The sequence below is a fragment of the Rattus norvegicus genome, chromosome 12 (genome assembly GCF_021556685.1).
Source record: "Rattus norvegicus strain SHRSP/BbbUtx chromosome 12, alternate assembly SHRSP_T2T, whole genome shotgun sequence".
Classification (NCBI taxonomy): Eukaryota; Metazoa; Chordata; class Mammalia; order Rodentia; family Muridae; genus Rattus; species Rattus norvegicus.
Window position 1 is genome coordinate 818,595 of NC_141545.1, and position 15,436 is coordinate 834,030.

Consider the following 15,436-nt stretch of genomic DNA (forward strand, 5'->3'; position numbering starts at 1 on the left):
GCGATTTTAATATATGAATGATTGTGGTTTCATAGAAGGAATTTAGTAATGTTCTTCTTGTTTCTATTTTGTGGAAGAGTTTGTACACAATTGGCATTAGATCTTTTATGAAGGTCTGACAGAATTCTGCATTCAGTCAATCAATCTGGTCCAAGCATGTCTGTTTTATTTTGTTTGTTTGTTTGTTTTGTTTTGTTTTTGTTTGTTTGTTTGTTTGTTTTTAATTGGGAGATTTTAACGCTGCTTCTATTTCTTTCACGGTGGTGGGACAATTTAGATGATCTATCTGATCCTGACTTAAGTTTGGTACCTGATATATGTTTAGAAAATTGTCCATTTCATCCAGATTTTCCAGTTATTTTTGAGTTTATATTTTTGTAGTAGTATCTGATGATTTACGTGAATGGTTCAATATACAGAAATCCATTGATATAATCCACTATGTAAATAAACTTAAAGGGAAAAAACACAGAATCATCTCCTCAGATGCTGAGAAAGCATTTGAAAAAAGTCAACGCTGCTTCATGATGAAAGTCTTGGAAAGTTCAAGTAATTCAAGGCCCATATCTAAACATAGTAAAAGCCAGATACAGCAAAGGATTAGCCAGTATCAAACTTAATGGAGAGAAATTGAAGCAGTCTCACAAATCAGAAAAAGGACAAGGCTGCCAACTCTCTCCCTACTTATTCAATATAGTACTTGAATTCCTAGCCAGAGCAATGACACAACAGAAGGAGGTCAAAGGGATAGGAATTGGAATGGAAGAAATCAAGATATCAATATTTTCTGAAGACAGCATGGAATACTTATGTGACCCCAAAAAAATCCACCAGAGAACTAAACCTTTTAAATAGTTTCAGCAAATATGCCGGATATAAGATTAACTCAAACAAATCAGTAGCCTTCCACTACTCAAAGGATCAACAGTCTAGGAGAGAAATTAGGAAAACAACACCCTTCACAACAGTCACAAATTGTATATAGTAACTCAGTTTGACTCTAATTCAACAAGTGAAAGATCTTTGTGACGAGAATTTCAAGTCTCTGAAGAAAGAAATTGAAGAGGATCTCAGAAGATGGGAAGATCTTCCATGCTCATGGATTCACAAGTTTAATATAGTAAAAATGACCATTTTGCCAAATGCAATCTACAGATTCAATGCAATTCCCATCAAAATTCCTACTCTATTCTTCAAAGAGTTAGAAAAAGCAATTTGCAAACTCAACTGGAGTTACAAAAAACTATCCTCAACAATAAAAGAACTTTTGGAGGATTCACCATCCCTGACCTTAAGCTGTTTTACACAGCAATAGTGATAAAAAATGCATGGTACAGATACTGAGACTACAGGTAAATCAGAGGAATGAAATTGAAGACTCGGAACCTACCTATTATGGTCACTTTCTCTTTCACAAAGGAACTAAGATCATCTAGTGGAAAAAAAGGTAGCATTTTCAACAAATGGTGCCGGTTTAACTGGTGGACGGCATGTAGAAGAATGAAAATGGATCCATTCTTATTACCTTTTACAAAGTTAATGTGTAAGTAGATAAAGGACCTCCAGGGAAAACCACATACTGAAATAAGAAGAGAAATTGAGGAAGACCAAGCAACACATAGACATAGGGTAAATTTTCCGGAACAGAATAAGAATGGCTCATGCTCTAAGATCCAGAATCGACTAATGGGATCTAATAAAAGTGCAAAGTTTCTGCAAGGCAAAGGACACTGTCAATAGGACAGCAACGAACAGACTGTGAAAAGATCTTTACCAAGCTTACAACTGATAGAGGGCACTCACGAAGTTAGATTCCAGTGAGCTAAATAACCCTAGTAAAAATGGGGTACAGTGCTAACAAATATTCTCAACAGAGGAGTATCAAATGGCCATGAAGCACCTAAAGAAATGTTCATTATCTTTAGTCATCAGGGAAATTCATACCAAAACAACCCTCAGATTCCTTCACACACCAGCTAGAATGTCCAAGACCAAAACTTAGGAAACAACAGATGCTGGCAAAGGTGTGAAGAAAGACAAAGACCCCTCAAATGTTGATGGGAGTGCAAGGTGGTAGAACCAACCACTCTGAAAATACAGAAGCTTCTCGCAGTTCCTCAGAAAATTGGATATAGAACCCAGTTATGCCATTTCTGGACATATACCCAAAAGACACTTAAACATAGGACACATGCTCTACCATGTTCGTAGCAGTCTGATTTATTAAAACCCAAAACTGGAAAGATTTGTGATGTTCTTCAATGAAGAAACAGACGGTGATGTAAATGTACACAATGGAGTACTACTCAGCTATTAAAACCATGAAATTCTTGGCAATGGGTGGAACTAAAAAATAGCATCTTAGGTGGGGTAACCCAAGCACAAAAGAACACAGGTGCTATGTACTCACTGGTAAGTGGGTAGTATCTCAAATGCACACAATACCCAAGATACAATTTACAGACCACATGAAACAACAACAAGAAGAAACACAAAAGTGTGGATGCTTCAGGACTTCTTAGAAGGGGGAACAAAAATAGTCAAAGAAAAAAATATGGAGACAGGGTTGGGGATTTAGCTCAGTGGTAGAGCGCTTGCCTAGGAAGCACAAGGCCCTGGTCCCCAGCTCCGAAAAAAAAAAAACAGAGCCAAAAAAAAAAAAAAAAAGAAATATGGAGACAAATTATGGAGCAGACTGAAGCAAAGGCCATACATTCCACATGCAGTCACCTAATCCAATCCTTATTGGAGTTGCCATGATGTTCATGCTGACAGGAGCCTGATATAGCTGTCTCTTGAGAAACTCTACCAGAGCTTGACAAATACAGACACAGATCCTTGTAGTTAATCAGCGGAAAAAGAACACAGTCTGGAAATTGATGAGTTAGAGAAAGTTCTGAGGTAGCTGAGGGGATTTGCAGACCCTTAAGAAGCATAACAATATTAACCAACCAGACACCCCAAAGCCCCCATGGCCTAAACCACTAACTGTAGAATACACATGGAACAACCCATGGCCCCAGCCACATATGGACCAGAGGATAGACCTTGTTGGGTAGCAATTGGATAAGAGCCCCTTGGTACTTTTAAAGATTTATGTCCCAGTGTAGGGGAATGCATGGCAGAGAGTGATAGAGTATGGTTAGGTGGAAGCAGCACCCTCATGGAGGCAGTGTTGGGAGTATAGGATGAGATGTTTCCTGAGGGGAAACAGGGAAGAGGGATAATATTTGAAATGTAGATAAGTAAAATATCCAATAATAAATGGAAAATAAAGAAGCTAATATTCAAAATATATAAAGAAATCATGAAGGTAACCTCCAAAAACCAAATAACCCAATTACAAAATGGTTCACAGACCGAACAGAGCATTCTCAATGGAGAAATATTGGACAACTGAGAAGCTTAGAAAAATGTTCAACATTATTAGTCATTAGAATAATGCAAACCAGAATAACTTTGAGAGTCTAACTTTCACCAATCAGAATAGCTAAGGTTACATACTCAAGTAACGCACATTCTACAAAGGGTGTGGAGAAAAAGGAACATTCTTCCATTACTGGTTGGTTTGCCAACTTCTACAATCACTTTGGAAATCAACCTGACTCTTTCTTAGAAAACTATAAGTAGTTCTCCCTCTAGACCAATGTCTATCATTTCTGTACGTATACCTAAAAGATATTCCATCATACCTCAAGAATATGTGCTCTACTATGCTCATAGCAGCCTTATTTGTAATAGCCAGAAGCTGGAAATGACTCAGATGTCCCTCAGGCTAAGAATAGATAAAAAAATGTGGGTTATTTACTCAATGAAATACTATCTCTCTATTAAAAATAAGATCATGAGTTTTGCAGGTAAATGAAAAAAATTGCAAAATAACATTCTGAACAAGGTAAGCAAAACGCAAAAGAATAGGCCTTGAATATACTCACTGATAAGTGGATATTATCCAAAAAGTACATGATACCCAGGGTACAACCCACAGACCATAAAAAACTTTAAGAAGAAAGACCCAAGTGAGGATGCTTCAATACAACCTAGAAGGTGGAACAAATCACTCACAGGAGGGAGGAGTAAGAGGAGTCTGGGTGACAGAGCTGTGTGGGACAAGACAGAGGAGCAGGATTAGGAATGGGGGTGAAGAAGACAGAAGTCCATAGGGTCAGGAGATTGAATGGAAACAGGCAGCTGCAGGGGTTGGTGGCCTGAGGTACCTCAAGATTGTTCGAGAGACCTGGGAAATGAAAGTCTCCCATGCCTCAGTAGGCCTACGTGAACTAAGCCAAAATGTCCAACAATGGGGAGATGAAAACTGAAGTGGTCATCTCCAGTAGATAGACAAGTCCCCAAATGAGTAGATTGGAACAACAATCTTCAAAATTCGAACCTGAATTCTGCCTGTCAAAAAGCAATGCAGGAAAAAAATGGAGCGCAGTTGAAGGCCAGTGACCTGCCCAATTTGTGATCCATCCCATAGGCAGGCAGCAAACCCTCACACCATTACTGATGCCATATTGTGCTTGTATATGTTGCTTTGAAAACAGCGGATTGAGACAGATGCAGATGGAACGAGGTCATGAACCCCCCGGGAATAATTAGGGGAAGAATAGAGTGCACTGACGGGATTTCAACCCCAAAAGAAAACCATATGGCCCATATGTAACAGAGCAATTTCTCATCTCGACTCATTGGGAGATGTGTTCAATTATGTAAGGAATTGATATCCCAGGGAAGCACATGTGGAATGAGGATTAAGTGCAGGTGAGTGTGTGTGGGAAGGGTGTGGGGTGGTGAGAGGGTAAGCATCCTCTTAGAGTCCATGGGATAGGTGCTTGCTGTGAAACCTCTATGATGGCAGACTGGGAAAGAGGAAAATATTTGGAATGTGAATAAATAAAAATCTGAAAGGCAAAATATAACTGTAGAGTATTGGAGGAGAAGAAAGCATATAATAAAAATACACTAACCTAAAATATTGAATAAAAATAAAATAAAAATAAATGTAAGTGTCAATAGTAAAGCAGTATAAAATAGTAATACCCTAAGATTTGTGAACAGGAAATCAAAACAAAACTGGACTCTTATGTACAGAAGTTTTAAAATTGCACAATACCAGATATTTAACAATAGATGTTGAGATTAACGGAGTTATGGTACTTGTTTAATAAAAATATCCAGCTTGAAACACTGGAAGAAAGGAAGAAATCTTTTGAGCTAAGACATGTACCAAGGGGGCTATGCTGATAGCTCAGAAGCTAAGAACACATTTGCTCTTCTAGTTGACACAACTTTGGTTCAGAGAACACTATTATGGAAGGGAAAAATGCTTATAACGCCAATGTCTAGTGATCTCACACTCTCAAATGGTTCATACACACATAGACAGGTCAACACAAAAATTTCCCAAAGATCTCCGAAAGACTTAATAAAGAAAGACAAGCTGTTTCATGTCTTAATCTTTTGAAAACTTATTCAGACTATTCTTGCCTATGCCTGTAAATGGAATCCTTCTCAGGTTTTCTCACAGCAGTTTTATAGTACCACAGCTCAGTTTTCTGTCATAATTTGTTATCCATTTTTATGGAAGAAGCAGCCATTGCCTCCAGCTAAGGTATCACCATTCGATTAAGAATTTTAAACAGGGGCTGGGGATTTAGCTCAGTGGTAGAGCGCTTACCTAGGAAGCGCAAGGCCCTGGGTTCGGTCCTCAACTCCAAAAAAAAAGAACCAAAAAAAAAAAAAAAAAGAATTTTAAACAGAAGTGCAGTTTCGAGATAGAGCCATGAAAATCATTAGGGTTAAAAACTGAATTGATCATGGAAAAAAATATTTAGGCACAGCAAAAGATACAACCATACAAACTAGTCTGACAGGATATGGTTTGGAAAAACAAACATATTGCTGTCAGCAGTTGTTTTATAAAAAGGCTGAGATAGACATCGTAAAAAAGCACATTAAATATTGACTGAACAATGTTCAAAGCTTCACATAAAGTCGTTCAAAAACTTATCAGATTATACACAAAGGAAGTAATAAAAATAACCAATAAATATGTGAAAAGACATTAAAAGATTCATTGTATTTGACCACTGAAATAAAAGAATTTTAGACAAAATTGACTATAATAATATTTATATGTATCATAAACTCACAGAAATTTCATGAATTGCTACAATTGTATGCAAATAATTATTTTTACTTCCAAAACCAAAATAGCCTCACAACTCTTTGAAAATACAGTATCAGTTAATTTCTCCTTTACAAACCATGAAGTCATAAAGTTGAAAGAGATAAAGGAAGGGTCTATTAAATGGGACTGGGGGAAAGGGGGGATGCAGAAATGTAATTATATTATAATCTCTAAATGAAATAAATACTGAAAAACTCATTCAGGATAGTGAACAATTTATAACAGACAAAAGAACGGTAATGTCAGTAATGAGAGTAATCTTTCTCTTCACTATGACCAAACATTTTACAGGAACCTCTCGCAGAACCAAAATTAGATGGTTTGGTGTTTTTCTAGGTATTTCATTGCATTGTTTTTGAAAAGCAAGGAGACACATCTATCTCTGTTACATGTATGTATAAATGATGTAAATTATCAAACTGAGATAATTAGAAGCATGCAGTGGGATTCATAGCAAGCCTCCTGTTTAATTCAGACAAACTGATACCAGGGATCCACACTCATGGCCAATATTCATTATTGTAAAAGTCCTAAATCCTCTTCAAATATTGTTATATATCTATGATCTGTAAGTGCAGTCTTCATACACGTGGTCATGTCAGAGAGGTGAAACACAAAAAATTGTAACATGAACATCACATAGTTCTCATGGTTGAATGTAAAGGAAAATTAATGGATTGGCAAAAATAGTTCATAAAAATAAATGATTAATAGAAGACAGATAAAGGGAGCTACAAATACTTTATAGAGATAATATACGCACAGTAATAGAATGTAATGATGAATAATATGTGAGCAGGTAGAGAGTTGGTAATAGGTAAGCACAAATCAAATCAAAGAGAGATAAGTAGTTGTACAATCAGATGCTTTATGTTTTTAGATTTTTTCACTTCTGTTATCAAATCACCAAATACTTAGCATACCTTTTCCTCAATTTACATTTTAATCACTGTTGTGTGTATGTGTGTATGTATGTATGTACATATGTATGTGTGTATGTATGTACGTATGTGTGTATGGATATATATACATATGTTTGTGTATGTGTGTATGTATGCACAAATATATATGTATATATGTGTGTATGTATTTATATATGTGTGTATGTATATATGTACATATGTATGTACACGTGTATGTATTAATATATATGTGTGTATACGTGTATGCATGTATATATGTGTGTATATGTATGTACATGTATATGTATATATATATGTGTGTGTGTATGTATACGTGTATGTGTATGTGTTTGTGTTTATGTTTATGTAGGCATATTTTGCTATGTTGATTCTATTTAAACCATTATGGAATGATTCATTCTGAGCTAAAAGTAAATGTGCCATTTTGAAAACTTGTAATTTATTAAGTAAGTAAAGAAGTAAAATCACTGAGCCAATCAATATCCCTTTGCCGTTGATTTTGAGAAAATTTCATAATTACCTTGGAATACTTAATGTAACATTTATAGTAGTTGTACAAAAATAGAATTATAACATTGGTCTACATGTAAGGAACTAGGAGTTAGATTCCTAATATGTAGAATGATAAATAAATTGGCCTCAGAACCACAAATACACATGACATATTTTTCCCTCTTTTCTTTTTTAAAGAAAAAAGCTATTATTTTTCCTACCTGTCAGAATCCCTCCTTAGTGATTATTTCAGAATTTCAGACACACTCAAAGACAGAGGTAGATAATTTTACCAAAGTAATGGAGTTTTATCCACAGACACAAAATGAAAGCAAACATACAAAAAAAAAATACAACAGAAAATAAACCCAACCAGCCAACCAACCTACCATCAAAACAACCAAATAAAAAACCTCAAAACCCCTAAAATACCAGTTTTCCAGAGACAGGACTTTGGATTCCAGTCTTTGCAGGTGCATTTTCTCTCTGTTTTTCTTTGTATTTTCTTCTTTTTACAGTAAAAAATTAAATAGATAAAGATAAAAATGCTTTTTCAATTTTTTTTTATGTGCTGGGTCTGAGCCTTCACTATCATTGATTGCCATTCTCCATTTTCTTCACTTATTTGTAAGAGAAAATAATCCTGAATCAGATCCACTAATCAATTAATCTCCCCCTGCCCAAATTTTGTCCTACTTAATTATTATGATTAGCCCCTAGCTATGTATCATACTGTCACTTTTTTTTTCCTGACTATGGGTTAACTGTGAAAGGTCAATTTTATCCCCGAGAAGTTGACTCCCACAGAGAAAGAAAAACCTGTCTGGCTAATTAGAATTTCTGGTTTTTATCATTCAAGATTTCTTTCTAGGATCACATAATTATCGAGTTTAATATTAGCTAAGTCAGATCCTGAAAGAAGAGAACATTGGAACTTCTGGACCATAACTCCATTCTACTATACTAACACAGTCTGAAGCCTAGGTGTCAATGCTACTGCCAGGGGATGTAGCCAGACACACACACTCACTCACACTCTCACTCACACACTTGTACTTTCACATGGAGACTCTCACACTCACACTCACACTCACACATACATCTCAGACACTGACTCACACTCAGACACTCACACTCACCTTCACACTGAGAAACACACTCTTTCACTCACACTCACACTCATACTCCCACACACACAGATTGTAGGATCCAGATGTTATCTGTGAATATTATTCTCAGGGAGACTTAATTCTTCCCTTTATTTTGTTAATTATTTTTCACCGATTAGCCTCAGTGTTTTGGAAGAAAGTTTTTTTTTTTCATGTGTGTGTGTGTGTGTGTGTGTGTGTGTACTTGTCACAACTCTTTCAATCACAGTGGAAGGAGCATTTGCCAAAGTTGCTGAAAATGTAAAATAATTCACTCCTTATGTGTGACAGTGTAGGCTTTAGAGGCCAGCAGCCATCTGTCCTCTGTATCCGTGGCAATTGGCCTAATCTCTTTGTCTTTAGCAAAGACAAAGGGACGGTGGGAAGCTCAGAGGAGAATGAAGTTACCAACCAACCGGGATGTTGACAGTGGAAGCTCAAAAAGTACTCCTTCCATTTTGCTTTATCAGCCAAATCAGCTTACCTGTTTCCTCAGGCAATTTCTGATTGGTGTCATTTTCTGATGCCCAGAACAATGAATTATGGCCACATGAAGAGGGCACTATAATGACTCGAATAAAGAATGAATTACTTTCATATTTTTGATGTTTGTCTTTTTCCTTCATCAGTCATATTGAAAGACCCCCCGGAGAGGACCTTTCCCTCAGGAGCAGTCTCAAGCGCCCAATGACCGAGCCGAGTCCACTCGGATGCAATCAGCAAGAGGGTTTATTGGAAAACACAGGTACCTGCGGGCACACAGTCTCTTCGGAGGACTTGCGCGCCCAGCAGCTCCAGCATGGGGCTTTTATAGGGTTTGGGGAAGCAGAAGCGGGCGTACAGAAGCAGATGCATAGTTACAGGGATTGGTGGATTCAAACGAGGCACATAGACATGTTCACATATGATTGGCTATTTCACATGATGAGGTAATAAGGTATAGCTACACACATTGGCAGGTTTGGGGCATCCTGGATGTCGGGGGCTGGGGGCTTATCTCTTCCTGCCAGGTGGCCTGTGAGTCAGAACGGTACTCCTGGTCTGTTCTGCATTCCTTTCCTTTTATGGTCTGTTAGTTCTAGCGGCAGGGCGGGGCTGCCTGGACTTGCTTTTCACAGTGTTTAGTCCTGAGTCTGTGAACCCTGAAACACACTCTTCCAACTCCATATTTTTAAACCCCAAATCTGTATAATTTTCCCTTCATTATGTTCCATCTGCTGTCACTGTAAATGTTAGCGATGGCTTCCCTTGCCTATTTTAAAGCCTGCATAAAAGCCTTTAGTACTGCTTTCTGGACCGAAGTTTCTGGTGACAAAGCAGTTGTACATGTGTCAAAGTTCAAGTCTATTGCCACTGCCCCTTCCTACCTTTTTCTATTGTGGATGAAGCTACTCCCATTCATCAAGTACATGCTTTCAGCAACTGCCTGGTGTCACTTGATCATTGACAAAGAAATTAAAACTATCCAGTGGAAAAAAGATAGCATTTACAACCAGTGGTTTGGGTTGCCTGGTGATCAGCGTCTAAAGGACTGCAAATTCAGCCATTCTAACAGCCATGTACAAAGCTCAAACAGGTTCCTCTTGACCAGAAATGTGAGCAAATGTGGTGGTATACCCTGAAGTCCCAGGATTGTCCGCACACTCACCTAGATTTTCTAATTTTGTTGAGTAAATGGCTTTGTAGTAAAGTCTAATTACTTTTTGAATTTCCCGGGTCCCTGTTGTTATGTTTCCCTTTTCCCTTTGGATTTTTAAAATTAGGTCATCCTCTTTAGTTATTTTATCTATATTGTTGTTTTTTTAAAAGAACCATGTTTGGATTTGATGGTTCTTTGTATCATTCTCTTGTTTTTAATTGTTTACTTTCAACTGTGAGTTTGATTATTTCCTGCCATTTACTCTTCTTGGACGGGTTTGCTATTTATTTTCTTCCAGGGCTTGCATGTGTGCTGTTAAGTTGCCTGTATCGGATCTCTCCAGTTGCTTAATTCGGCACATATTGCTATGGCATGGCTTTCTTTGTGTTTTCTGTTTGTGTATACTGTATTATCTTTTTCTCTGAATTTTAGAAAGTTTTTAATTTCCTTTTTTCTTTCCTTACAATGTTATCAGAGATAAGTATTCACTTTTCATGGGCATGTGGGCTTTCTAGATTTTTTTTTTGTTTTTTTTTTTTTAGTTTTGTTTTGTATTATTTGGACTTTGACGTCTACCTTCGTCAAGGCTCATCTGATAGGATATAACCTGTTTATTCCAATATTCCTGTATTTTAGAAAGATTTATAGAAAGTTAGTGATAATACCATAGAACAAGGAATCACAGGATTTATCAAGAACAGGAATGGGCTCAGGTTCTAACTAGGGGCAGAGAAGTTTTTAGCCACAATCCATAGTAGTCTGCTGGCACATAGGTGTAAGAATTTCTGCCTTATACCAATCCTAGAAAATGTGCACATTCCCAGAACCTACACATGATACAATTAACATCATTATGTAAGATGCTAACGAAATTGTAGCATTGTGTAATGAAACACAAAAGGCCTTCTGCCTTATCTTAATAATCATGATGAACTACTTGCATAAATTATATGTCCTTCAGTTTTAATATACACTTGAATACAGAAACATGTTTTAAACCCATTAATGGATCAAAGACTACAAGTCCTTTAAAGGAATGAATTTAATAAGGATCACCAAGAACCAATATTACAGTAAGAACAGAACAACTTGGTAATCATGATCAAAAACCGCATAGTATTAATTAAAATTAGGTCATCAATAGAGTAGAATAAAAGTCTCAGATATAAACTCTCACCGCTATGGTCAATAGATTTTAGACACAGAAATCAAAGCCAAAAAGTGGAGAAAAGAAAGCGTCTTCAACAAACTCTCTTGGTCTAACTGAAGATCCGTATGTAGAAGAATGCAAATAGAAGTATAATGCTCTTTGTGAACAAAGCTCGGGTTCAAGTGCAAAAAGGTAGACTAAATCTAATAGAAATAAAAATTTGTATTTCAATTAATAAAATTGGATACACACACACACACACACATATATATATATATATGTATAGATATACATATATATCTATACATATATGATCTCCAACAAATGAAGAATATAGTTGATGTCCACTGTGTAAGGTAGTATCAAACTCTATCTTTGGCATAGTACAATGGCCGATTTTGTGTTACTCACCATATAATGATCATTGTATGATGTCTGATCTGTGATGGAGCTTGTATGATGGTCATTGTATCTGGTCATTTGGTATGTTGAAAATATAATGACCTCAGTATGATGGTCCTAGTGTGATGGTAAGTGTGTGGCAGCACATTCATTGACCACAGTGCTACAGAAACAATCTGATAGCCATTATTTGATAGACATATATATCAACTCATATATATTGACATTTATTTGACCAATGTTTGATGGTATCATGGTGGAATGCCTAATGATGAAGTACCCTATGTTGTGGATACTGTTTGATGGTCTTCTTTCATGGGCAATGTATGATGGCACATCAGTGATAAAGACTCTGCGATAACCACCAATTGATGTCTACTCTGTGATGGACACTTTGTGATAGTCACTAAGTGGTGGTATCTATGTGGTGGTCACTGCATGTTGTCAAATGTGGGCTGACAACTGTGTGATTACTCTCATATGTTTGTCACTATGTGACGGTCAATGTAATATGGTCAGAATGTGATCATTGATTGTCACCATATAGAATTCATAAAGTGATAGCAATTATCATGGCAGCAATTATTGCCATATTAAATGGCCAATGTGAGATTATCACTGAGTCATAGTCGCAATGTGGTGGACATCGCATAACAGTTATTTATTTGTTGATTACTTTGTGGTGGCTGGATGGTAACAGGCACTGTGTTCAGATAGTGATTCCCATGTTGGGATGTATATGTGTATACAGGTCACACAGGGATGGTCACAATGTAATTACTGTTAAATCTTGGCCACTTTGGTGATGGCCAGCAATATGCTGGTACCTGTGTAATGATCTGAGGGAGGACGATTGAGTAATGCCAATTAAGACATAGTTAATGTTGATGGCACCAGTTAGATGACCATTGTGTGGTCGGCACTGTGTAATGATCACATTATGATGGCAAAATTTTCATCTGACTTCACTCTGTACCATAAGAAACCACTACAGCATTACATTTTTTGTTACAACTGCATATTCGTCATGCAATAAATAAAATAAAAGGTAACTACTAATATTATGTGTTAAAGTAACCATAGGGTATGGGATATTTAAAGACTAAAATATGGGACAAAGTGTTTAGATTTCTATTTCATGTTTAGAAGCAGACCTGGCCAAAAGGTTCTCCCCACAATTCCCAAATCCTTCCCTTTTAATGACCCTCCTTGCTAGAATTACCTGACCCACAATCTAAATTATACACCCAGAGAACTTAGCTGCTCTTACTTCTGCTGCCATTTCCCATTCTCTTCTCAGTTACAATAACAAAACTCTTATATATGAAAGACTACAATATGCACAGATGTTAACATAGTAAGAACCTGTAATATTCTAGGCAGGATTATGAAAACAAAGGAGTCTGATTTAGATTGGTAAATGTATAAAATGAAACCCCATCTCACAGACAACATGCCTGAGAAGGGATGAGCAGGGGACAGGAGATTATACAAATATAAACATATACACATGTACTAGCAAGTGACCTATACACACTAATAATTTGAAAAAGGCCATACAATCCTAAAGAACATAAAGAACAGCAAAACACAATAACAAGCCAACATTCCATACACAAAGAGATTGAAAATCAGAAAAAAATAAATCAATGTGAAGTATCTCATAAGAACTCTATTTTACCATAAAAATAGAATACAAAATATTTAAGAACTTCATGGTTTTGTTAGACACTCGAGGAGAGTTATATATTAGCATAACTGTTAGAAGTTAATTTAATATAGATGATGCAGTCAAATTTGCTGAGAGGGAATAAAGTTATTTGAAGTTAAAATGCTTTTATCAGAAATAATAACAGTGAGCCTATCAAAAACAGTAAGATAAATAAATAAATGAATAGAAATTATTCTGATTGATGTTTTCTTATTATTACAGGTCAAAAAAAATCAATCATGTCATTTCCTAGGATATTTACAATGTTTAAATGACAAAGGAATTTAATTCCTGGGTTAGAGAGATTTCTAAGTGATTAATGCCACTTTTGTTTGTAGGGTTCAAAATCTGATACACAGTACTACGTAGTACATAAATATTATCTGTAGCCCCAATTTCTGTTGATATAAAGAGGATGAACATAATGCACATACATACATGCATTTACACTCTCATAAAGATAGAATAAATTTCTTAAAAACATATCTTCTCAAAGGGTCTTTCATGAAACTTGTGATGTTGGACTATATTCAATGTTGTTAAGCACCTAGTTTTCAGATATAAAGCATAATCCTGAGGCAAATAGTCTCAGGATCATACTTCATTATTAAATCTCTATATCATACAAGAAGAATTTAGCTTCATGAGCCTAATAATATGAAAATTCTGTGTTTTCATATCTTGCTCAACTTTTAGCTCTATGTAGTATGCACATCCCTCTTTCCTTGTTACATTACTAAACCTGTGATATATAATTTCCCAAAGCCTTATAAAATAGTGTCTTCCCAATTGTCTTTTGACTGCCCTGGTACTTGATGTGTATTTGCACTTGCCTTCACCACAGGGAATCTTGAGACCTGAGACTTAGACTGGATCTCTTCTGTTCAGGTACTAATAGTCAATTATCCCAAAAGTTACTTTTTATAAACTCTACATCAACACTCAAATGTCAGGGATTGCTGTCTGAAACCTGGAGTTAGGTGAGGCTGTTACCAGGCCATTGCCTTGCACACATTTAAATATAGCTTTCTTGAATAAGACAGTTTTCTCCTCAGGTCTAACACAGACTGAACTACAGTGAGCACATCATAAAAATAAACCAAATAACAAAAAAGAAGAAAATAAAATGTGATTTCCATTATTTCAGAAAATATAATTTTCTAAAGAAAACTCTATGTGATATTGTTTAAATATGTTTAGAGAACTAAAGTTATTCAGTAGGAGTAATTTCCACGTCTTATAAAAATGACTTTAATGATTAGCTTTTTCACTATGAATGCTGGAGAAAAAAATTTAATCTATATTGGTGGATCCAAAGATTATCAGTGATAATTATCATTGGTTCTATAAACATAGTTATGTTCTATATTGTTAGAAACCGCTAAATAGTCTGATTTGCCAAAAAAAACAGTAATATGGCAGATTTACACTATTAGTTCATCTCAAAGATAGGATTTGGTTTTCCTAAATGAGACAACACAGTCACTGTTATGAAATATTTTATAAATTTAGAAAATAGCTTTTGTCTGAAATTTGTGCCTTAGATGGTGGAATCTTTAGATACCATTGGGGAAATTGCAAAGAAATACTAGGCTTATCTAAGAATTTATACATTCTGCAGATAGTAGAGTTTCATGGACAAGGGAATCCTTTGAAGCACAAAAACTTACATTACAGTCCTCTAAATTAAATATAAAACTGCAGAATTTGTCTCTAAGCCCAATACACTTTGATGCAGACTAGATCAAGACCTTGTAGGTTAACCTGAAAAATTGACT

At 36.0% G+C, this 15,436-nt stretch overlaps 1 protein-coding gene across 1 annotated transcript in view; it reads right to left on the reverse strand.

Annotated features, from left to right (window-relative positions):
• The window catches only part of LOC148001920 (uncharacterized), a 97,898-nt gene extending 88,359 nt beyond the window's left edge, over nucleotides 1-9,539 (reverse strand). The window contains exon 1 of the mRNA XM_087579755.1: nucleotides 9,241-9,539. Coding sequence (XP_087435881.1) covers nucleotides 9,241-9,273 — 33 coding nt within the window. The 5' untranslated portion in view covers nucleotides 9,274-9,539. The remainder of the gene's footprint in view (nucleotides 1-9,240) is intronic.
• Nucleotides 9,540-15,436: the final 5,897 nt, after the last annotated feature.